The sequence below is a fragment of the Etheostoma spectabile genome, chromosome 10 (genome assembly GCF_008692095.1).
Source record: "Etheostoma spectabile isolate EspeVRDwgs_2016 chromosome 10, UIUC_Espe_1.0, whole genome shotgun sequence".
NCBI lineage: Eukaryota > Metazoa > Chordata > Actinopteri > Perciformes > Percidae > Etheostoma > Etheostoma spectabile.
This window is the reverse complement of record NC_045742.1, coordinates 4,004,009-4,024,760: the sequence shown is the minus strand read 5'-3', so window position 1 is coordinate 4,024,760 and position 20,752 is coordinate 4,004,009. Positions and strand designations below refer to the sequence as shown.

Genomic DNA, 20,752 nt, shown 5'->3' with positions numbered 1-20,752 from the left:
CGAGCTCATGAGGCGGAGACATTTCTAAACACTCAGAAGGCTTTTAATTTTTCAAATAGGAAATAATAAAAAAAAAAAAAACTGAATATCAAGGCTGCCGTCGTTTCAATTAATCGCATTTTTCAGGACAAAATTGCCCAAGCTGAAATGGAGCTGCAACAAGATGACATTTTCCATTAGCCGCCCAACCATCCCACACACAAGTGACAAATAAATAATATCAAAATCTACACGTCGAGCCGTGTTACAAAGCCGTGGTAAGAATAACTGAGCTTACCATTGTTGTTTCAGCGATGGACCCAAAACTGTTGATAAAAATGTTGCAGGTTACGTTTACCGGCGGACCTGCAGAGAGGGAGAAGAGAGGGAACACAGAGGGAAAGAAACAGAGAAGTTAGATTTCATCTGAAAGTTTTCAACAACCTGCATGACATTAAAAAAATGTGTACAAAAAAAACTTAATCAAGAGAAGAAATATGTGAGATAAAAATACCAGAAAAACTCCAAACAAAGACCGTATTTTCTGCAAAGGTTAGATTGTTAACACTGACAGAAAGTTGTGGTAGTTTGACATCTAGTCTGATAATGAGGCTTAACGGACAGTTTGTTTTCACTTCATTGATCAGAGTGACATTGTGTGTGTGTGTGTGTGTGTGTGTTGGCTGTGGGGTGAAGGAGGGTTAGTTTTCCCCGGCGGTTACTCGGATCAGTTCATTTATTGTCAGTCGTGCCGATCGAAGAAATATACCAATTTCAGGCTGCATTGATTTTTTTTCTTTGGCCACTTTGAACAAGCTGTAACACAATACTTACACACTTATACATTATCCACTTATGTAGCAGTCAGGGTGAACATGTGAGCAAACAGTTGCCTAATTAAATCTCCAGTGACACAAAACAACATTATCATCTCAGTGGAGAGTGTCCACCTGATGAATATCTGTCCAATCTTTCTTTTTTGACCTCTGGTTGGGTCTCCACCAACTCCACAAAAACACACGTAGCTCATGAGTTCTTCGCCAGTGGACTTTATGTGTCTGCTGTTTGGTGCTGGGCAGGTAATGCACAGCGGCTTTCTCAGAAATTCTTACTAAAAAACACACAACCACAACTATATTTGCAAGCTGTAAAAACAGAACAACGAGCAGTTCAAATACTCCAGAGAGCTGAGGGGCGTCGCAGAGCTTTTGATAATCCTTTCTTTGTTTGTCACAAGTGAGCCCTTTTATATATAACACAGTCATTTGATCCATTCTTGATCTAAAACTACAGATTATGCAGCTTTGAGATAGACATCTCATCCATGCTTGTTGCCTTATTTTCGTGCCCATTTTTCGGGCTCTGGCATGAGACATTAACATCCCCTCTTTAATCCTAACCACAAACCTCTAATTGGCTTAAAGAGCCGTCAATGAGTACAACACCAGAACTAGAGCTGGGCAATATATTGATATTATATTGATACAATGATATGAGACTAGATACCGTCTTAGATTTTGGATATTGTAATATGGCATAAGTTTACATTTTCCTGGTTTTAAAGGCTGCATTACAGCAAAGTGATGTCATTTTCTGAACTTACCAATATTACCAATAGTCAACTCTACAATATTGTTGTGGTATTGATATCGAGGTATTTGGCCAAAAATATCGTGATATTAGATTTTCTCCATATTGCCCAGCCCTAACCAGAACCATTTCAAATGCAGATGTGGTACCAGGCTACTTGAAATCCTCCCCTCTGGGCAGAGAAACAGGCTTCTGAAAATTCGGTGAAACGATTCAAACACTCAAAGAAACCATAAACCACCCCTCTGCACTTTACCTTAGTTTTATACTAATTTTGTTGCATTCTTTTAGATCAACTTAACCTTAGTATTGTATTTCCTGTTGTGCGTATTGGAACTGAACTGAGGTGGATTGTGTGTTTCAGCCTAGGGCTGGGCTACATATTAATATTACATAGATGTATGTGGCTTGATATCGCCTTGAAGTTTGGATATCGTAATATTCTGATACGACAGATGTGTTATCTTTTCCTGGTTTTAAAGGCTGCATTACAGTAGAGTGATGTAATTTTCTGAACACACCAGACTGTTCTAGCTGCTGTGGTGTCTGAACAACAATGCTGTGATGATGTGTTGATAAGGAATCCGCTTGATACGGTTTCTTGATTATAAAAGTTTATTATATCAAAGAATTCAGCCTCAATTTACAAGTTCTGCAGAAGCTTGGAGAGTGACCCAGCCCAAATGTACTCTCTGTCTCTCGGTACATCTAACATAGATTATAAAGGATATGTTAGATAATATGTAAGTAACATAGAACGTTGAAAGTTGTGATTTAGCAGAGCAAAGGTTGAAGTCTATACAAGAGGCACCAAAACTAACGGAGTCCCTTGAACATACAAAGCCACCAATCACTGCACTCCACGTAGAATACCTTCTTGAAAGATCCCTCCACTAAGATGTAAATCACTGACCCTTTATGGTGCATGACAGAGCTTAATTTGAACCCTTATGACTGAACCTGATTCAAATTTATAAATCATTAGATACTACACTGTTCTATTATTTGCATTTACCCATTTAGTTATTATATCAACATAACTGGCAATTATTAATCAAAAATCTCATTGTGTGCATATTTTGTGAAAGCACCAGTTGTCAACCCTACAATATCGCCACAATATCGATATCGAGGCATTTGGTAAAAATTATTGGGAGATTTGATTTTCTCCATATCGCCAAGCTCTACTTCAGCCCGGATGTCACTGCAGCAGAAAGACTACAGCTGAAGTGCGTTGATGACAGACTACAGGAAGTAAACAAAGTGAAAGACAGTGTTCGTAGAGGCGGGGTTCAGCACAGGCTGTGCTAAAGAAACGAGTCTCTGCGTTTTCTCTGAGAAGGAAAACGTGTAAACATCTCATTACAACCTAAGAAAACTCGAGAAGTAATTTCACATCCCCTTGAGACTTGAAAAAACCTTGTCTCGTCTCTGACAGGAGAGTGAGGGGGACTATTTTTGTCATTGTGCATTTGAAATTATGCTTTTTTTTTCCTCCCCAAGGTTGTTTTCCAATGAGCGAGTCAAAGTGGGAGTAAATGGCATTCGGGCTTGTTGCGGCCGCTCCATCGATTCGCTGCATTACTAAGGTTGTACAAACACAAATGCAATTACTTGGAGGCAGGGGTGGAGCTGTACTGAGGAGCGTGGCTCTCATCTGCATCAGGCAGTGGACATGATATTGGCTTTAAGTGCTATATCACAGTGAGTGAACTCTTCTTCTATGAGTATTCGCTGCTGGTTTTGATGATAGCAGAGAGTCAATGTACCCAGTGAATTGCAGAACTAAAATAAAAGTGGCACCGTTACAAACTAATTCTTTACCATATTCGCACCTCTGCAATACAGCGCTGCACTTTTCATTTAGAGAAATGTGCTTAAATGTGTAGAAAAAGTGCCATTATATAGTATTGTGCCTATGAAATAATTAGATTGCTGCATACTAAATTGTGCAATACTTATGTACTGTAATCCTGTTATATCTAATCCACTCTTCATCATTCATCAGATCATTGTATTTAATACTGTGCTGAATTATAGAATGTGTTTTTTTCTTTAAGTCAAGGGGCTGCATGAATCATATTCACATACACACACACACACACACACACACACCACACACACACACACACACCCCACACACAGGTTGTGTTTAAAGTCCCTGGCTAAATTCAGTGTCTAATTCCACTTGCCGGCGGATAGCTGCGGCTAGAGGAGGGGGGGGGGGTCTGGATTATTTTGATGGCCAATTATTCTCCCTGTCACAGTCTGAGGACTGCTGGAGGCCGCTGGGGAGGAATATCAACTGAGAGTCATTCACACACACTCACGCACACAAGCACGCTACTGTGGTTAAGCCATAAGAGTAGAATCACAGGGTTGAAGATGTATAGCTAAGCGGGAAAAAAATCATTAAAGCTAGCCGGAGGCATCCGCTCCCTACGTGGCTTACATGTACAGCATCTAATTAGAACAAACTATGGATTACTCACAGGGCTGGGTGAGGTAATAAAGATGAACGAATAACACGTCCACATATTTACTGTAATCAACCAGGTTTCCAGTGCAGCAAATGAAACTGGCTGCAGATGAGATGAGTTTGTTCCACAGTAGCTAAAGAGTAATACGTGCATGCTGTAGCTGACTGGGGAGATCGGGACACTTAAACTGCCAGGATTAGAGGTTCAATTACCTCAATGGTGAAAGATAACCGGTGCTTGGACTGAGGGAACTATGGAAGTCTTATGGTGTAAAACAGGGGTCTTTTTTTTTAAGCCAAAGACCCCTTATCTGAAATAGAAACAAAGCAGCAGCAGTGGTTGCATATCAACCAGGGCCTACAATGATGTGTGTAGTGCATAGGCTATTCAAATAATAATAATTGTCGACATGATTTCATAATGCATGTATTAATGTTAAACATACATGTGGCACAGTGAACCCTTTTTTGAAGTAACTGTATCTGAGGATGGCTACCTTACCTATAGGCCAGTTAGCCTATCAGTAATGTTTTTTTCCCGCAAATAAGCTGATTTAAATCTGCAAAAAACCTATGTTGGATTCATGTCATGGTAATATAAAAAACATTCAAAAAATTAACAATGTTGTGGAGTGTGTCCCGGACCATAAGCGGAGTTTGACATTTGAGGCGGGGGGGAGGAGGGGGAACTCATTGTAGCAGCTGAGACCTGTCCTTCCACTTGGGGAACACAGCAAGAGCACATATGGACAAAACAAACATTTGTGTTTATTTTTTTTAAAGCAGATTTTAAATTACATTGTAACAATTTATGTAACAAGTCACCTTTATGAAATCCAATCGCGGCACGTCTGTCTTTTCATCAATCATTTAAATGTAGCCTCCATTAAACAAAAAAAAGTAACCACAGCGATCAGCAGACCCACAAAAAGGGTCGTGGTGTATCTCTACGCCCATCACATTCACCAGTCAGCTCCAAACAGGTGAGCAAGGCCTCTCCACTTTGCCGTTTAAACATTGGAATAAAACATATCCAAGTCCAAATCTACACAAAACGCATCAATTATTAAGCTGACAGCCAATGTATATATATGGCATTTAGGCGACCTTTATTGCAACGTTGGCACGAAAAGATGTCCAGACTAGTGCAACAGTAACTCTCTTTTTGGCGTCCTGCATACGCGTCGACAATGGTCTCAGGTGAGAGATACTTGTCACATGACCCACATGTCACATGAAAAATATATATTTTTTTTCTAAAGCAGTATATGAAATAAGATGTATTACCTACCACCATTAAGTTGTTTTCTGTTCTGTTTAAAATATTTATAAACTATCTGGTCATGCCAGATGTAATTAATCCACACATTTTTGAAAAAAATGCAATTACCCGTTTCAGCCACCAGGGGGGCAGTGCTGAATATGATGCATGAAACTACAACCATGGTGGCTCATGGAGTACTGGTGCCTCCTAACAAACCACACCACCATTTTCAGGTGTGCTGCTATTGGTGAGGCTCATCATTTTAAGGTTCCATAGACTTTCAACAACAATCACCCAGAATCCTTTAAAGAAGCAGATACAACTGTGATGATAAAACTGATAAAAACACAGCTTGCATCCAAACTCAATGACTTCCCTACAGAAATATGACCATAACATTTTGGTTATAGAACATGATGACAAAACGAGACGCAACTACTTACGCCACTGAGGAAACTTTTTCTTGACATAATAAATACATCATGTCATATATTCTTTAATTAGAAAGTGGCGATGCTAAGTATCAAGAAAAAGGTCTTCACATGCGCAAAAATCTACTATGTAATGGTATTTCATAAGGGTCAGGTCCAAATATGCACTGCCATCTGTATTATGGATTTTTGCCTTTCTTTTTAGAGAACACCTAGCATAACTTACATAATACATATTCAATTATTTTCTCAATTTTTTAACAAAAATGGAAATGAATGATCCCTTCATTTGACACTACAGTTGAAGCAAACTGGGTGTAAACGCACTTGGATAAACAGACTGTAGACGCTTCCGGGTAAATAATCACTCCAGCTACACCACCTGTCTGTGTCTGTCTGATGTATACAGGCTCGACAAACCCCGTGAGCACAAGCTCTGATACGTCTGAGTACATCAGAGGGTTTATCCATAAACCGGCTGGTATTACATTCCCACTGTGTTTTTTTTTCTCAGAATGGCTTTTGAGGTCTAACTCAAGTCCTCTGACACATTTACTCTACATCCTGGCTTTGTTCAAAATGCCTCCTTCAAAGACCTCTCCCACCGTGGCGGGGAGGAGGGGGGGTGGGGGGGTGCGAGCGGAGGGATATCGTAATTTGTCTTCTTTTGACGTCCCCTTGCAGCGCGTGATGCAGAAAACCCGAGGAGGAGAGAAGGAGAAACTAATCTCCCCCCCTCCGAAAAAACTCCTCCCTCTGCTTCGCTCCCTCTTTTCTGGCACAGCAGTTCATTTAATAACCATCCAGAGAGGGAGAGAAGGAGGGAGGGAGGGAGAGAGCGAGAGAGAGAGAGTTTTCTATATAGCTTTCCAATAAAGACAGAAGACGTGGGTGCAGCAGAAATGACAGAAAGGAGAAAGAAGCGACAGCTCATTAGCTGTCATGGAGGGCAGGCTAGCAGTGTGACTCACCGGCAACTGTAGATGCACACTCATTTTTGCCTCAGTGTGTGTGTAACAACTGGCCTGAACCACGCACGCACACATTCACACAGCCTCAGGTGATTTCGGACCAAGCTGGCAAACGCACGTCTGTACTTTTATGGACAATTTGTAAGTACACTCGATGACATAATGCTTTGGCTAGCCTCTTGAATGGTCTGACATCCTCTATATTAACAACTCTCCAGTTGAAATTGTCAACACGTTTAAGTTCTTAGGCATCCACATGCTCCCCCCGACCACCTGAGGACACCACAGACTGTGGATGCTATTAAACGTGGCCTTAAAACCCATCTATTTAGGAGAGCTTTTGATTGAACTCTTTCCCTTTTTCCTATTGTTTTTGTATATTTCAATTTTTTCATGCTCTCCATGTGTTTTTATTTTTAGCACTTACCTATTTTATCATTTAGCATTTTGGGATTTGCATAAATATAAAGTGCATTACAAATTATATTTATTATTATTATTATTATTATTACTATTTCAGACTCCCTCACGTGTTTTTTTCATATCAGGTGTGCCATTAAGAAGGCACATCAGAAGCTTTATTTTCTGAGGTCTCTTAAGAAATATGGCATCCTACAGAACTTCTGAGAGTATATTGACAGGCGACATTGCAGTGTGGTTTGGTAGGGCTACTTCACATGACCTTAATCTTCTGACAAAGGTCAAAACTGCATCTAAAATCATCGGCGTTCCACTTGAACCACTCCAACACATTTACTAGAAATGCAGTACTAAGACGGCACTAGGTATTATGCAGGATTCTAGTCATCCTACACATATACTTTTCTAGGGTTCTCCCACCTTCCATCAGGGAGACGTTCGCAGAGCATCCCAACGCGTACATCATGTTTTAGGGCTAGTTTTTACCCCCAGGTAATAAGGTTACTGAATGATGGCACAGCAGGAAGGATGGCTGTGGTCTGAACTTAGTCACTATGTTTACTGTGCTTGGATATTCTAGTCAGTTCTAACTGTTACTATTGACTGGTTCTGAGAGGTATTTCATTGCTGTGGTACTCTGTACTAAGGTGCATATGACAATGAACTTGACATGAAGGATTCTCAAATAAACCCATGTTGTAATCTATGGTGCTCTTAGTTTTTTCTATACCTATTGTTTATTTTCTTTAGTATGGTTGAGTATCTCTTATAAGTCTATTACATGTTATGTTGACCCTTTGCAAAGCCCCGCCACCCTTGTTTCCTGTTGCTACTTCTCTTAAGAGTTATATCTTTGCACCTTATAATAACTGCCAAGATTCACCACCCAAAATCAGTGGTCATTTCAAAACAGCGGGAGTATACACGGCTGTGTCGTAGATGTTGATGAAAGCATTTTACCCTTGCACAGTTAACCATATGCAGTGCACCCATCCATATGATGCACAATGCACACGTAATTTGGGTTATATGAATGTAAGATAATCACACAAGTGAAACTGATCTGTGTTTTACGTTATTATTTTTAAAGAAATGGCAGAGCAGATTCCGAAAACAAAACCAGTGTGGCAGGGTTTACATTTTTATGATGTACACTGAGGGAGCAAAAGCGGTATCGGCTCCAAATATCAGAAGAAGAAAATCGGCAGCCTGTATCGGTCATCAGCTAAGGCTGATGAAAAAAAAAAAAAAAACGGTATCAGCACAAAAAAATCCATATTGATTGATCACTAACACACAGTGTACTATCTTTGTGGAGAGCCATCATTGACATAATGCTTTCCCTAGCCCCTTACCTTAACCTAAACCATCACAACTAAATGCCTAACCTTAACCCTTACCTTCATCTTAACCATAACCAAATTATAATCCTTAAACCAAGTCTTAACCCTCAAACAGCCCTTTAAAGTTGTGGGGTTCGGCATTTTTAGGCCCCACAAAGGTGTCTTGACCCTTCAAGTGTACTGTATTCCCTGTTTTTGAGTTAAACAAGAGCCCACACACACACTAGCAAATATACAGTTAGCAATAAAACACACACACACACACACCACTTATTTTACATTGTGCAGATATAAATGCAGGTGCATTGGGGCTTGCATGGGACACACACTTGCATGTTAAACTTAAGAACACATAACGTATGCATGGAGCTTACACGCTGCACCGCACTCACACAAAACACACATTAACACTCATTAACATATGGTTTTGCACGCATACATACTGTCTGCACGCTTCATTGCTGTTTAACCTTTTGGAGCTGATAACATTTAAATATGTTCTACACAGTCCTTGTCCTCTGCATGCATCCACAATTGGTCTTTGTTGGCCACCGTACCAGCCAATCAACACACACCACATCCATTGCCTGGATGATGAAATACCAAAATGTAGTTTAAACTGTTAATTTAAAGGTAAGTTAGTAAATGGACTTTAACGCCCAAACTATACACACAGAACTGACTACTTTCATAAAACTGTATTGAAGGGTTTCATAGTTGTTATGAAAAATGTATATGAATTATTTAGACTATGCTGTGAATGTTCTTGTGAGATACAATTCTACTCTACCAGCCCTTAGCATGTGAACTTAAAAGTAAAATTCACTGAATATACACGCATATACTCCCCCTCTCTCAAACACACACACACACACACACACACACACACCACACACACACACACACACACACACACACACACCACACACACACACACGCTGAGTAGGCCTGATGAGGTGCGCCGGCGCGAATAAATCCCCCGCCTTCTTCAACTGAACTCCAATTTCATTAAAAACAAGCGACAACAGCAATAAAGCTGGATGAAGCAAATGGCTCGGCCTCAGCACTTCTGCTAACTGCAGCCACTGCAGCCTCTTACTGAAGAAATGCTCTAAACCTTCCTCGAGCTCTCGAATTTCTGTGTCACACTCACAACATAAGCTGTAGAAACAATTTGTACAAGTCCGTGCTGTTAAACTACGTTGCGCCGCATTGTGTCAACAAAATAAGACGTCCTTTCTTTGAAGCTTCTGGAAGTTCCAAGGTTTCGTCAGCTCGTTGAAAGACATTTGAACTTTTTTGTTTCTACAGGGAGGGCTTAATGAGGCATTTAATAACTCCATTCACATTTTCTTTCTGACAGATATTAAGATTCAGAGGTTTGAATCAACATGTCATCCTCCTGCTGTTCTTTGTGTAAATGCCATCTAAAAACAGCCCTTTATTGCACTACATTTACAGAACGTTTTACCCTGAAGACATTTAGTTTGATCCCCATTAGGGGTCGACCGATATGGATTTTTTAGTGCCGATACCGATTTTCTTTCCATCAGCCTTGATGACTGATTCGGGCTGCCGATTTTCTTGAGCCGGTATTTGGTGCCGATACTGCTTTTGCTCCCTCAATAAAAATGTAAACCCTGCCACACTGGATTTGTTTACGGATATCATCCATATTACGTGTGCATTGTGCATCATATGGATGGGTGCACTGCATATGGTTAACTGTGCAAGGGTAAAACCTCAACATCACAGCCGTGATAAGACAGATATAATCAGGTCGTCACTAAATGTCCTTTGTCAACACATTTAAAGAAGTTAAGAAAACAATGAACTTGAAAAGTAGCCACTGAAAGAAAATATTTGATTTGTAATTCAAGACTAGAGGTGGGGTTGGGGAGTGCATGGTCTGCACCTGAACTGAAGCGTCTCCAGCAACACAGAGCTGCCTGTGGGCGCCTGTCTGTAAATATTACAAGAAACTATATTATTAAGAAACTATACACGTTACACGCCGATCCACGTAAAAAATGCAAATATCGGCCTGATATATCAGCCAGCCGATAAAATCTGTCTATCTTCATGAATACAGGGGGATTTGTTTATGTGTTAAATAAATGACGTTTCAACCACACAATGTTCTATTTCAACAAAGGGTTGATGTCCTATTGGAGTTGTATTCCGCAACCATCAAGATCATTTTAACGCATATTTTGCAGTAGTTGCCGTAGTTGCTGTGTGCAAGACAATAGTTTATATGATTACAAAGGAGATACATATAACTATACTGATATGCTTTAATAAAGGAAAGTGTAGAGTGATTTATTTTTTCAATGGCAAAACACTGCTACAACACACACTAGATGACCATAATCTCCAAAAGAACTACTTCCTGTCCCTGTTCTGCAGGTATTCCACAAGTGCCCCTGGTCTAGGAGAAGTCTCCCAGCTGATCCTGTCTTGGACTGACCAAAGTTGGAGAAAGAGTTATCAGCTGATGGGATCTTACCGAGCTACTGAGCATGTGCAGCTCCCAACAAAGATAGTATGGAAGTGAGATGTCTCATTTTATAGCTAAAACAAGTGAGATGTTGCACTCTGTAGCTAAAACAGAGACATAAACACACAGGGTGAAAAGAGGAGCTGTAGCAATGTGCAGTACAACACAAATAAAAAAATATGGTGTTTTTTGAAGATGGAACCATATAAACCTATTCTGCTACAACCTCAAAATACAATTATGAACCTGAAAAGGAGCAGAATATGGGCGCTTTAAGATTTCCGTTCCAATTGGAGCCACTGTTACTACAAATGTATCCACTCATGACGCTGGAAGGCGTTTTGGATTAAAGTGCGCACTAAGCAGCAGGTTGCGCCACATCCACCAAAAGCCATATGTTAGGATGATATAGCAGGTGCATAAAGGCTGCAGGGAGCACTGCTAATGCCAATGTAGTGGTGGATCTCAAATCCAGCAATGTCCAGTTGATGCTTGAAGTCGTTATGTCTAGTAAACAGACCCAATAAGAAGTGTTGCAGTCTATGTGTTGCCTTTTTCTTAGAGGCAAGAACAGAGGCGCGGTTTTACAGTTTGAAATAACAAAATTACTACATCAATTTTTTCTTTTTTCCTTCTATTTCAATTGCAAAACAATGTTGTTCTGTGGTTTACACATTTATTAGGAAAACTTAGGAAGTAACAGCCCAATCACAACAATCTGTGCATCCTGGGAGAGGGATTCCTATGCTGTTGCTCTTTCTGAGGTTTTTTCCATTTTGTTCCCATGTTTGTTTGAGGAGTTTTTTCTTATCCAAAGCAAGGGTGCTGTATGCTGTACAGATTGTAAAGCAAATTTGTAATATTGGGATGAAGGTATAAAATCTACTTGACCAACAAGTAGGACTCAGCCAACATGCTTGCAAACAAACAAGTCATTTCCATTCTAACTGAAACAGGAAGGCAAAACGAGGGCATGATGCGTTATACTTGAAGTGAATTACCTTTCCCGTTCATCCTAAATGGACCAAGGCAACATTCAAGACTGTATTATTCAGAAGAAAAAGACATTAGCAGGAAGCAGTGTGTCGTTCTGATTGTGCATCAAAAAGTTTAAAGCCAGGACATTATGCCTTGGAGCACAAAGCTTTGGGCTTCAGAAACCGGGGGCTGCTTCAGATCTCGAGCCAAAAGTCAGTGTTTGGTTCCTTTTATGAAGACAATCTTTCCATAACCAAATAGTTAGTTAGCAGTAACTTCCCAGACCTTATCCTGATCTGAAAAAAAAAACCAATACATGGAATCACCTGACAAACATGTTCTGTCATTCAGGCACGTGATTTGTGATTTGTTGTACAATTGAATACATTTGCGACATCCTCTGTATCTTACTTTAGAGTTGTACATATATAACATGTCATTTGAATGCACCACAACAGAAAGATCCAGCATTTCTGTTTGGTTTTCAGTAGCGTCCTTGGCTTACAGACATACTCTTCTTGACTCCCCACCATCATCTAGTGAGACTCAGGGCCAGATGTACTAACGCTTTTGCGCCCACTTCAGGCGTATTTGTTTCTTAACGTGCGCGTAAAAGCATGGCGGGGTATGTACAACGTGCCGCACTGAGGTAAAAGTGCAGACTGCCTGTCATGGAACCTGAAAACGGCAAATAGCACTTTTCCATGTCATGCATATGCATTGATTGGAGGGTCAAGGGGAAAGTGGGAGTTTTCCATCAAGAGATGAGAGGGGAAACGTAAAGTGCGCCTAATTAGTCATTCCGTTACAGCGCGCCTCTATTTTGCAGAGAAAATTGTCCCCCTCTTAAAAGCAGGTGTAAAATAGCCGCAAGCGTGTTTCCTCGTATATGCCTCCCGGTGAAATAGCAGCAGTAATCCGAGCAAGGCGAAGACATAGGCCAAGGAAAGAGCTGAAAGGATTTTCGCCATAAAAATCACACTTTTTCAGTTGAGTGAACACAAAATCATTAAGTTACAGATTAAGAAGCCAGGCAATGTTACAGTTACTGGGAGAAATCAAAGATGACACTGAATCTCCGACTCAGCGTACACATTCCCTTCCAGCAGTTGTTAAACTCCGCGATACATTACAAACACTGGCATCAGGATCATTTCAAACAGTCACAGCATCAGCAGCGGGAATATCTGCACTCAGCCGTGTCATAGCACAAGCACTTAATGCTTTGCTACAGCGCATTTTAGGGGATTGTGGGTGGAGAAAGGCGCTGATTTCCCTTTGAACCGCAGGTTTGGTAAATACGACGTCAACTGACGTTGGAGATGGTGCTGATGACGCTGTTTGCAAAGGTGCGTACATGAGGGCCTCGGAGGTCTCTGGAGCGTCAATCCGAGACGCTGTGCAGTCATGCCTAAGCCTTCGGTGGTGGCTTGATCCCCATCTGCCAACAATGACTCAGCCAACAATAGCCAGACTTTCTCACAACAGAACTAGTCGGAAACACTGCGGCGCTGTGAGCTGTCACAGCTCACTTCATGCTGAGGCGTCTGAGCTGTGCGGGTGTGTGAGGAGCAGATTTAAGTTTTGATGAGCTCAGGAAGTCAAACTGCCAGATGTTGTTGGTGGATGGGGGAAGTTAATCTTTTAGACAAGTGTATTTTGGACTCTCGGAGTACCTTGAACGTTTGAATAAGAATAAAGATTTCTCTGCACATTACTCAATATATAATTGTGTCTCAATTGTAGTAACCTTTGCAAATGTCATAGCACTTTGTATTTTTCATAAAAACAGATATCATAGAACCACTTCAGATAAATTATCATACTGTTGTTGTCTTTTTGTTCATGCCAATTTCAAACATTTATGCACCAAAGAATTAGGTTTTGGTTGAGGAACGGCAAAGAAAAAAAATCTTAAAACCTTTGGTTATTTAAGAAACCATAAAACACATGGTGGTCAATGGGAAACCATCGCTGTTTTCCGCATGTGTTATCTATCTGCAATGCTTAAAAGCTCACAATTTGGAGATACACTTTTCACCGCACAGCAAAACAAAGAAGATTGGCATGTTCATGTTGTCACACCACAATTAGTAGCATTGCTGTTTTGTTAACAAAAAACCTGGAGAGATAAATCCCAAAAAAAGATACTGTTGCAGACACATGGTGGTTTATTGTCCTATTGACTGGTTGCTGAACACACACACGGTGGGTCTATTGGGATATGAGGTTCAGGTAAAGCCCACCCACACACCTCATGCTTTTACAAGAAAGAGAATAGGTGGTACAGCCGGTATGCTCCATTATCAGGCCTTAGGAGGGTTGTAAAACGGGAGGATTGTCTTGGCCCTGCTCTATGCTTTAACTCTCGCCTCTCCTGATGCCCAATTTGCACTCCTGTAAGTGAAACCTCAGCACAGCAGCGGCGAGGCCAAATTTCTTCACAGCCACAAACAAAGGGAGAAGAAAAGTCGCTGGCTACAAATTATATGACTAATGCTCTGAATTACGCAGGATCGCCTCTTTTTGCAATTGAGCTGCCTTCAGCAAAAAATACTACAATGGCTGCGAGACACTAAATATTTATAGGGCGTCGTCTGTGAGGCTATATGGTCCGGGGAAAGCGGTTTTACTTTTTATTGAACTAATATATATTCCCCACACATGCTCATGGAAGTTGATGAACACGGCTCATTTTACAAGCAGGACTGAGGGCGAGAGAGTTTGTCAGAGAGAGAAAGAAACGGGAGAGAAAAAGTAGAGGGTTGTTTTTCTTTCCCTATTGCTGTTTTTCTTTCATTATGAGCAGACACAACAGCTGAGGAGGTGATCATTTTGGTCTTATCCTCCATGCATAAACATCCGACCTGAAATGCCAGCGAGATAAATAATAAAAGGGTTTCCCTGGGAACTTTAAAGAGTCATAAATCTCCTGCCTCGATAGGGAAACAGTGAAATAATGTATTTAATCAAACGCTGAGAGCTTTATATTCCTGGAAGTTACTCACTTCTAAAGACAAAGTTTACTAAAAGCTCATACAAGAGATCTTGTTCTAGAAGAAAAAGGCCTTCAAGAGGTAGACTGGGTAAGCCCCGCCCACTCTACCGGCAATTTGATTTCGCCCCGCAGCTCGGTCTGGAACCCTGCACGTTTAATTCTCCTGCTTCAGTTCACAATTTTGCGGGAACCAATCACAAACTGGCTTATCTACATGGCGCGCTATTGGCTGGGTCAACATGATGACGATAGAGCAGCAACCAAGCATCTTCTGGTTTCCATTCAACAAGGCGGTCACCGAAGTGCAGCAACCCATTGATGCCGCTGTTGCCGCTACGTCACCCGGATCGTTGGTCTGATTGGTTGAAGGACTACCCAATTGCGTCCAGAGACATTTGAACTATGCTCGTTGGTCCCGCCTCTCGTGCAGAGAAAATACAGAGCAGACTCCCCACACCAACGCTCAATCTCAAATCTTAAAAGATTGAGCTTGGTCTGGTGATAGCCAGACTACTTCAAATACTCTTTGGCCACAAATGCAGAGTGTTTGCAGATATATTCTGGCATCTTTTATGTAAATGAACCATCTGGTTCTGTAATGGTCAAAGGTTTAAGAACACACAGATACTAGATGAACATTTCATTTTTACATTTTTAATGCCACGGGCATTAATGTTCTGCTCTAACAGAGCTTCCCTCTTCTGCTTTCAGTCTTTCCACCATGTGAAACCTGGCTGCAGGGATTTGCTCCCATTCAGCCAGGGAGGTCCAACACAGATGCTGGGTGATGAGTTCTGGCTCCCAGTTCGTCCCAAAGTATGTGGATTGGGTTGAGGTCAGGGATCTGGGCAGGACAAATTAGAATTTAGGGCCATTTCCGAACAGCATACTCATTCATTTGGCTGCTGTGTGTTTAATAAAAAATGCTTTATTTTTTCCTTAAATTAACCATTGTGTTGTCTTCTTTTATTTTTTCTGGGTCAAAATTTAATCTCTTTTTCAACGTTTCGTCATCTTTTCATGACACTTTTGTCCCTTTTTAATGATTTCTTTCTGGCATTTATGCCTTTAGTGACTGGACAGCTTAGAAACGAAAGAGGAGAGCGAGTAGGATGACATGCAGGAAAGTGCCGCAGGTTGGAATCGAACACGCAACTTCTGCGTTAAGGACTGAGCCTCTTTATACGGGTGCTCACTCTACCACTAGAAACCCATTGTTTGTCACTTTTTCCGATGCCTTAATTGATTCTACAGCACCTTTTTACGTTTTGGAAGCTTTTTGCCGACGCTTTGTCGCTTGTTTCCTCCTCCTCTTCTCAATTAATTTCTCTTTAAATGCTATTAAATTGAATAAAACAACCAAATGCAATGAAAGTAGGGAGCTGATCATTTTTTTTATTTGTGAAGAGCGTTGTAGAGAAACATCCATGTTTTTTTGTTTTAAAATTTCTGATATACAAAATGGGTCAAATTTGACCCGAGGACAAGGGGAGGGTTAACAAAACTTTCAAGGGTGTTCCCTGACTTTCTGTACATGCCTACAAGCATGAATACAGGCAAAAAAAAAGAGGGAGAGTAACTTTGAGCCTGCTTCTGCTACTGCTGTTTCATTCAATGTCTTTCCAATATTAGATCCAGACATGACAACGAAGGAGGAGATAAACATGAAGGCTGTGAAACGCCGGAGGGAAAGTAAATGCTCGAAAGCTGGGAAACATTAAAGTGCTGTCCGTCTCCTGACTATGAAACGCAATCGAAACAAGACTTGTTTTTACTCCTCTTCTCTTCAGTGTGTCTACTTTCTCTAAAGCAATATCCAACACCTGAAGAAAAAAACAATCTTGTTTGTTTCTACCTTTATTCCCATGCAGATGCAGTAGCCCTGTTACTATGCCGCATCCCTCTTCCTTTACACAGACATCTCTCATTACTCTCCCACATATAAAAGAGTATACCTGGCTCCTCCTATGGAACAATAAACCCTTTTGGCTGTACGCGAGGCGGTAAACAGTGCGGTTGATCAGTGGCGGGGGGAAAAACACTTCCTGTCACATTTTAATTGGAGTGGTGAGATGAGGAATAGCGGTTTCTCCTGCCGACATATTCAACTATCCATCAACGCCTCTTCATGGAGTGAACTTTAGGGGAAAACTTCATTTTCCTCCCTAGCGAGGTAGCAGAAATGCCATTATGATGTTTTACTCCTCCTCCTCCTCCTCCTCTCTCCTTCGCCTTCTTCATAAATCTATTTCTTCCTCCTTTGCTTTTTTTCCCCTTTCACTTCCTGTCTCATTGCCCCTTTGCTCTTGCTTTGTCTCTCATTCGTAATCTCTCTTTTAGCCACAGGGTGTTCAAGTTTCATTATCACATGAAATGTATTCAAAGTGGGAGGCAGGAGAGGAAGGCAAGATGGATGGATGCATGGCAGCCTGGTCAAAAATTACCTGAGGCTGTGTGAACATGTGTGTGTGTGTATATTTACTCAAAATTATGCCTGCAAGCAGTTTCAGTTTTTCCATGTGACGTTATTTGTACCCTGTATGTTTGCAGTGAGAATGATTGTGTGTGCCTTTGTGTGTGTGTGTGTGTGTGTGTGTGTGTGTGTGTGTGTGTGTGTTTGTGTGTTTGCATGTATACATTTCCTCTCTTTCATACACCCTCTGTTTATACATATCATCTCATCTAGGAATTCATCCTGGACCAAAGCACCCTGAAAGTCTATCTATTACATCATACAGTGTGAGTGCCTGAAATTGAGACTTCACTGCTTTTTGCATTCTAGGTCTTAAGGAGCATGTTAGGGCTCGTTAAAAATATCCTAAAAATAAAATACATAACAGGTCCCTTTCCCGAAGAAAACATATTGCCACATGATTGTGAACCATGCCTGCAGTGAATTAGTAAGCAGAGTTCCTGGACCTACCAGGCCAGGTTTTGACTGGCAGGCTGACATGGCAGGCTGGCAGCTGCTTGACTGCAAAAGGACAGAAATCAATAGCAGGTCTACGGCTGCAACACGACGACGGAGACGAGGTGACTGGAGCTTTATTCCACTGGATTACTGAAAGGTAGTGATGCTGCAAATACTGCTGGAATGTGTGTGTGTGGTGTGTGTGTGTGTGTGTGTGTGTGTGTGTGTGTGTGTGTGTGTGTGTGTGTGTGTGTGTGTGAGAGAGAGATAAAAAGAAAAGTAATGTGAGCAGTGTGGTGTTAGTATTGGCACTGGGTTAGTGTGTTTTTGTGTGTGTGAACATAAGCGTATGTGTTTGCTTGATCCTTCCTTTTTTGTTTGTTTGCCTGACCGTGTGTTTGTGCAGATGGACTGTTTGTTGTTTGTGTGCATGTGTGTGCATGTGTGGTTGTGCGCCCACGTTAGTGTGTGCGTGTGTGATGCTCATCTGCTCAATGAATCAGTGTGATGTGATGCTCCGCTGTTAGCTCAATGCTTTTAATCATCTTGAGAGGAAGGTATGTGAGATTAGTGGAGTAACGCGCCGCACACACACACACACACACACACACACACACACACACACACACACACACACACACACACACACACACACACACACACACACACACACCTTTTCCCTCAAACGCTTGCGTGCACTCGGCCTCACTGATAAAACAGGTCAATTTGATATTATCTCCTTATGACCCTTTTTATGTTTTACATCACGTAAAACAAAGTACATCAAGGAAACAAAAGGTTTTATAATTTGAATACAGTCATTGTAGTGCTCAGAATACCATTCAGAAATCTTTTTCAATTCATTTCGAATGTGTGTTGTCACGGCTATGAAATGAGAGGGTATAATAAACGGACGGGTGGATTTTCAATTTGAACTTTCTTCAATTTCATTCGACAGCTGACTGACAACTGAAACAGTTCCTGCGCCTTTATATTAAACACAATTCTCATTTTGGACAAAAAGGTTTAATCAACTCACCCTGCAATACAGCACACTTAATTAGAGAATCTGCTCTGCTCTTTTACTCTAAAAATGACATAAAGGCCGAGATGATGATGAATCCACACACTGATTTATGTTTTCTTCAACGAATAACTTCATGCAATATTTACACTATGCAAATTGGTTTTCATTGCTTTGAATAAAATCTGTCCATTCATACATTATTCAAAGCCATCTTTTTACTATTTTTTTGATCTTAATGTTTTTCATGACACTAAGGCACACTAAGGGCCCTATCCTGCACCCGGCGCAGCGCGGCGCTAAGCCAGACGCAAGTGTCTTTGCTAATTTAAGACCGACGCAGTTGTCAGTTTTCCAGCCAGCATCCACGTCGTTTAAATAGAAAATGCCCCTGCACCCATCTGTGCACCCATGGGCGTGCTGCTCTTACAGGGAGGTGTGCTAAGGTGCATTTTTGGCATACTGCTATCTTGAGGCAGCGGGAAGTGGTCGTGCCATTGACCAACAAAAACCTGGTCTAAAGTAAGTAGCGCAGCATTTCATTGTTATTTAAACAGCGCATTAGTAAAACGTGCCTAGGCTCGTGCACAGCGCGCGCACACTAAGCTTGTTACACACACACACACACACACACACACACACACACACACACACACACACACACACACACACACACACACACACACACACAGGGAAGGGCAGCAGCACACAGATATGCAAAAGATTCCAAATAAAAATATTACGGAGCAAATCCGCCATCATAATATCAATGTGCCAAGGTCCAAACGCGCCTGGCTGTCAAAGAGAATGGGAGATGACCTCTGATTGGTTGATTGCATGTTACGCCCAAAACACACCTATGAATTAATGAAGACACTAAGTACAACCCTTTTGAACCATGCGCCTGGCATCAAACTAGCAAAAAGTGGATTTGGACACGCCCTAAACGCAGCGGTGCCATGCGCTTCAGGCCGTGTGCTTAGATCGTTGAAATAGGACCCTAAATCCCCACGTTCAGTAGCTGGTTTGGTTTCTCATCATTCGATATAGGAACAAATGTAAAAATCTTAAGGCATATACCGTATCTGTATTTTACTGTAATATGACATCCAAGTCAAGTGCCTTTGATAGAGTAGTTATTATTTAAAAAATATACAGACTTGCTAGAGCCTTTGAGACTGTCCTTCTGGACACTGTATTTGTGATTTGTTTAAAAAAAAAAAAGTAATTTTGTGTGAAACAATATTATGGGGCTCGGGGAGCTTAGCTCCCACAAAAGACACCTGATCTCAACAGAGAAAGCGGCAAGAAATACATCAAATCAATTAAAATCATATCTGCACACTCAGCTCAGCAGCCTCTCTCTCTCTCTCTCTCTCTCTCTCTCTCTCTCTCTCTCTCTCTCTCTGTCTCTCTCAGCATTTCTGCTGTGCATTAAACCTGAGTATCCCTCCTATCAGCATGCAGTGAAGACTTTACAGCCCTTCCCGATCACACACCAGTGTGTAGCAGATTCCTCCTTCACAGAAATGTGTGATTTCCATATCAGAGACCGAGGCTTGCATCCCGTCTCCTGTCAACCGTCAACACCGGTTTCTTTTAAGCAAGAAAACAATATTTTCCCACCCTTAACCATGTCGTTTTTCCTGTCTTAACTTAACCCCACTGGAACCATATATCAGACAACAATCCCATCAGGCATTCCTGGAGGGCATTGACAAATGACTTGTTTTGTCGTGTAGATCTGAGGATTTGTTGGAATTTCTTTAGTTGAGGGAAACCCTGCAATCACACCCCAGTGTTTTCTTTTCTACAGCGGTAGGCCTGCACGATTGATCGTTATGTAACCACAATCTTGATTCAC

At 41.3% G+C, this 20,752-nt stretch overlaps 1 protein-coding gene across 2 annotated transcripts in view; it reads right to left on the bottom strand.

Annotated features, from left to right (window-relative positions):
• The window catches only part of glra1 (glycine receptor, alpha 1), a 127,540-nt gene that overhangs the window by 55,018 nt on the left and 51,770 nt on the right, over positions 1–20,752 (bottom strand). For both annotated transcript variants that reach the window (XM_032527600.1, XM_032527601.1), the window contains one exon: positions 278–345. In XM_032527600.1, coding sequence (XP_032383491.1) covers positions 278–345 — 68 coding nt within the window. The remainder of the gene's footprint in view (positions 1–277; positions 346–20,752) is intronic.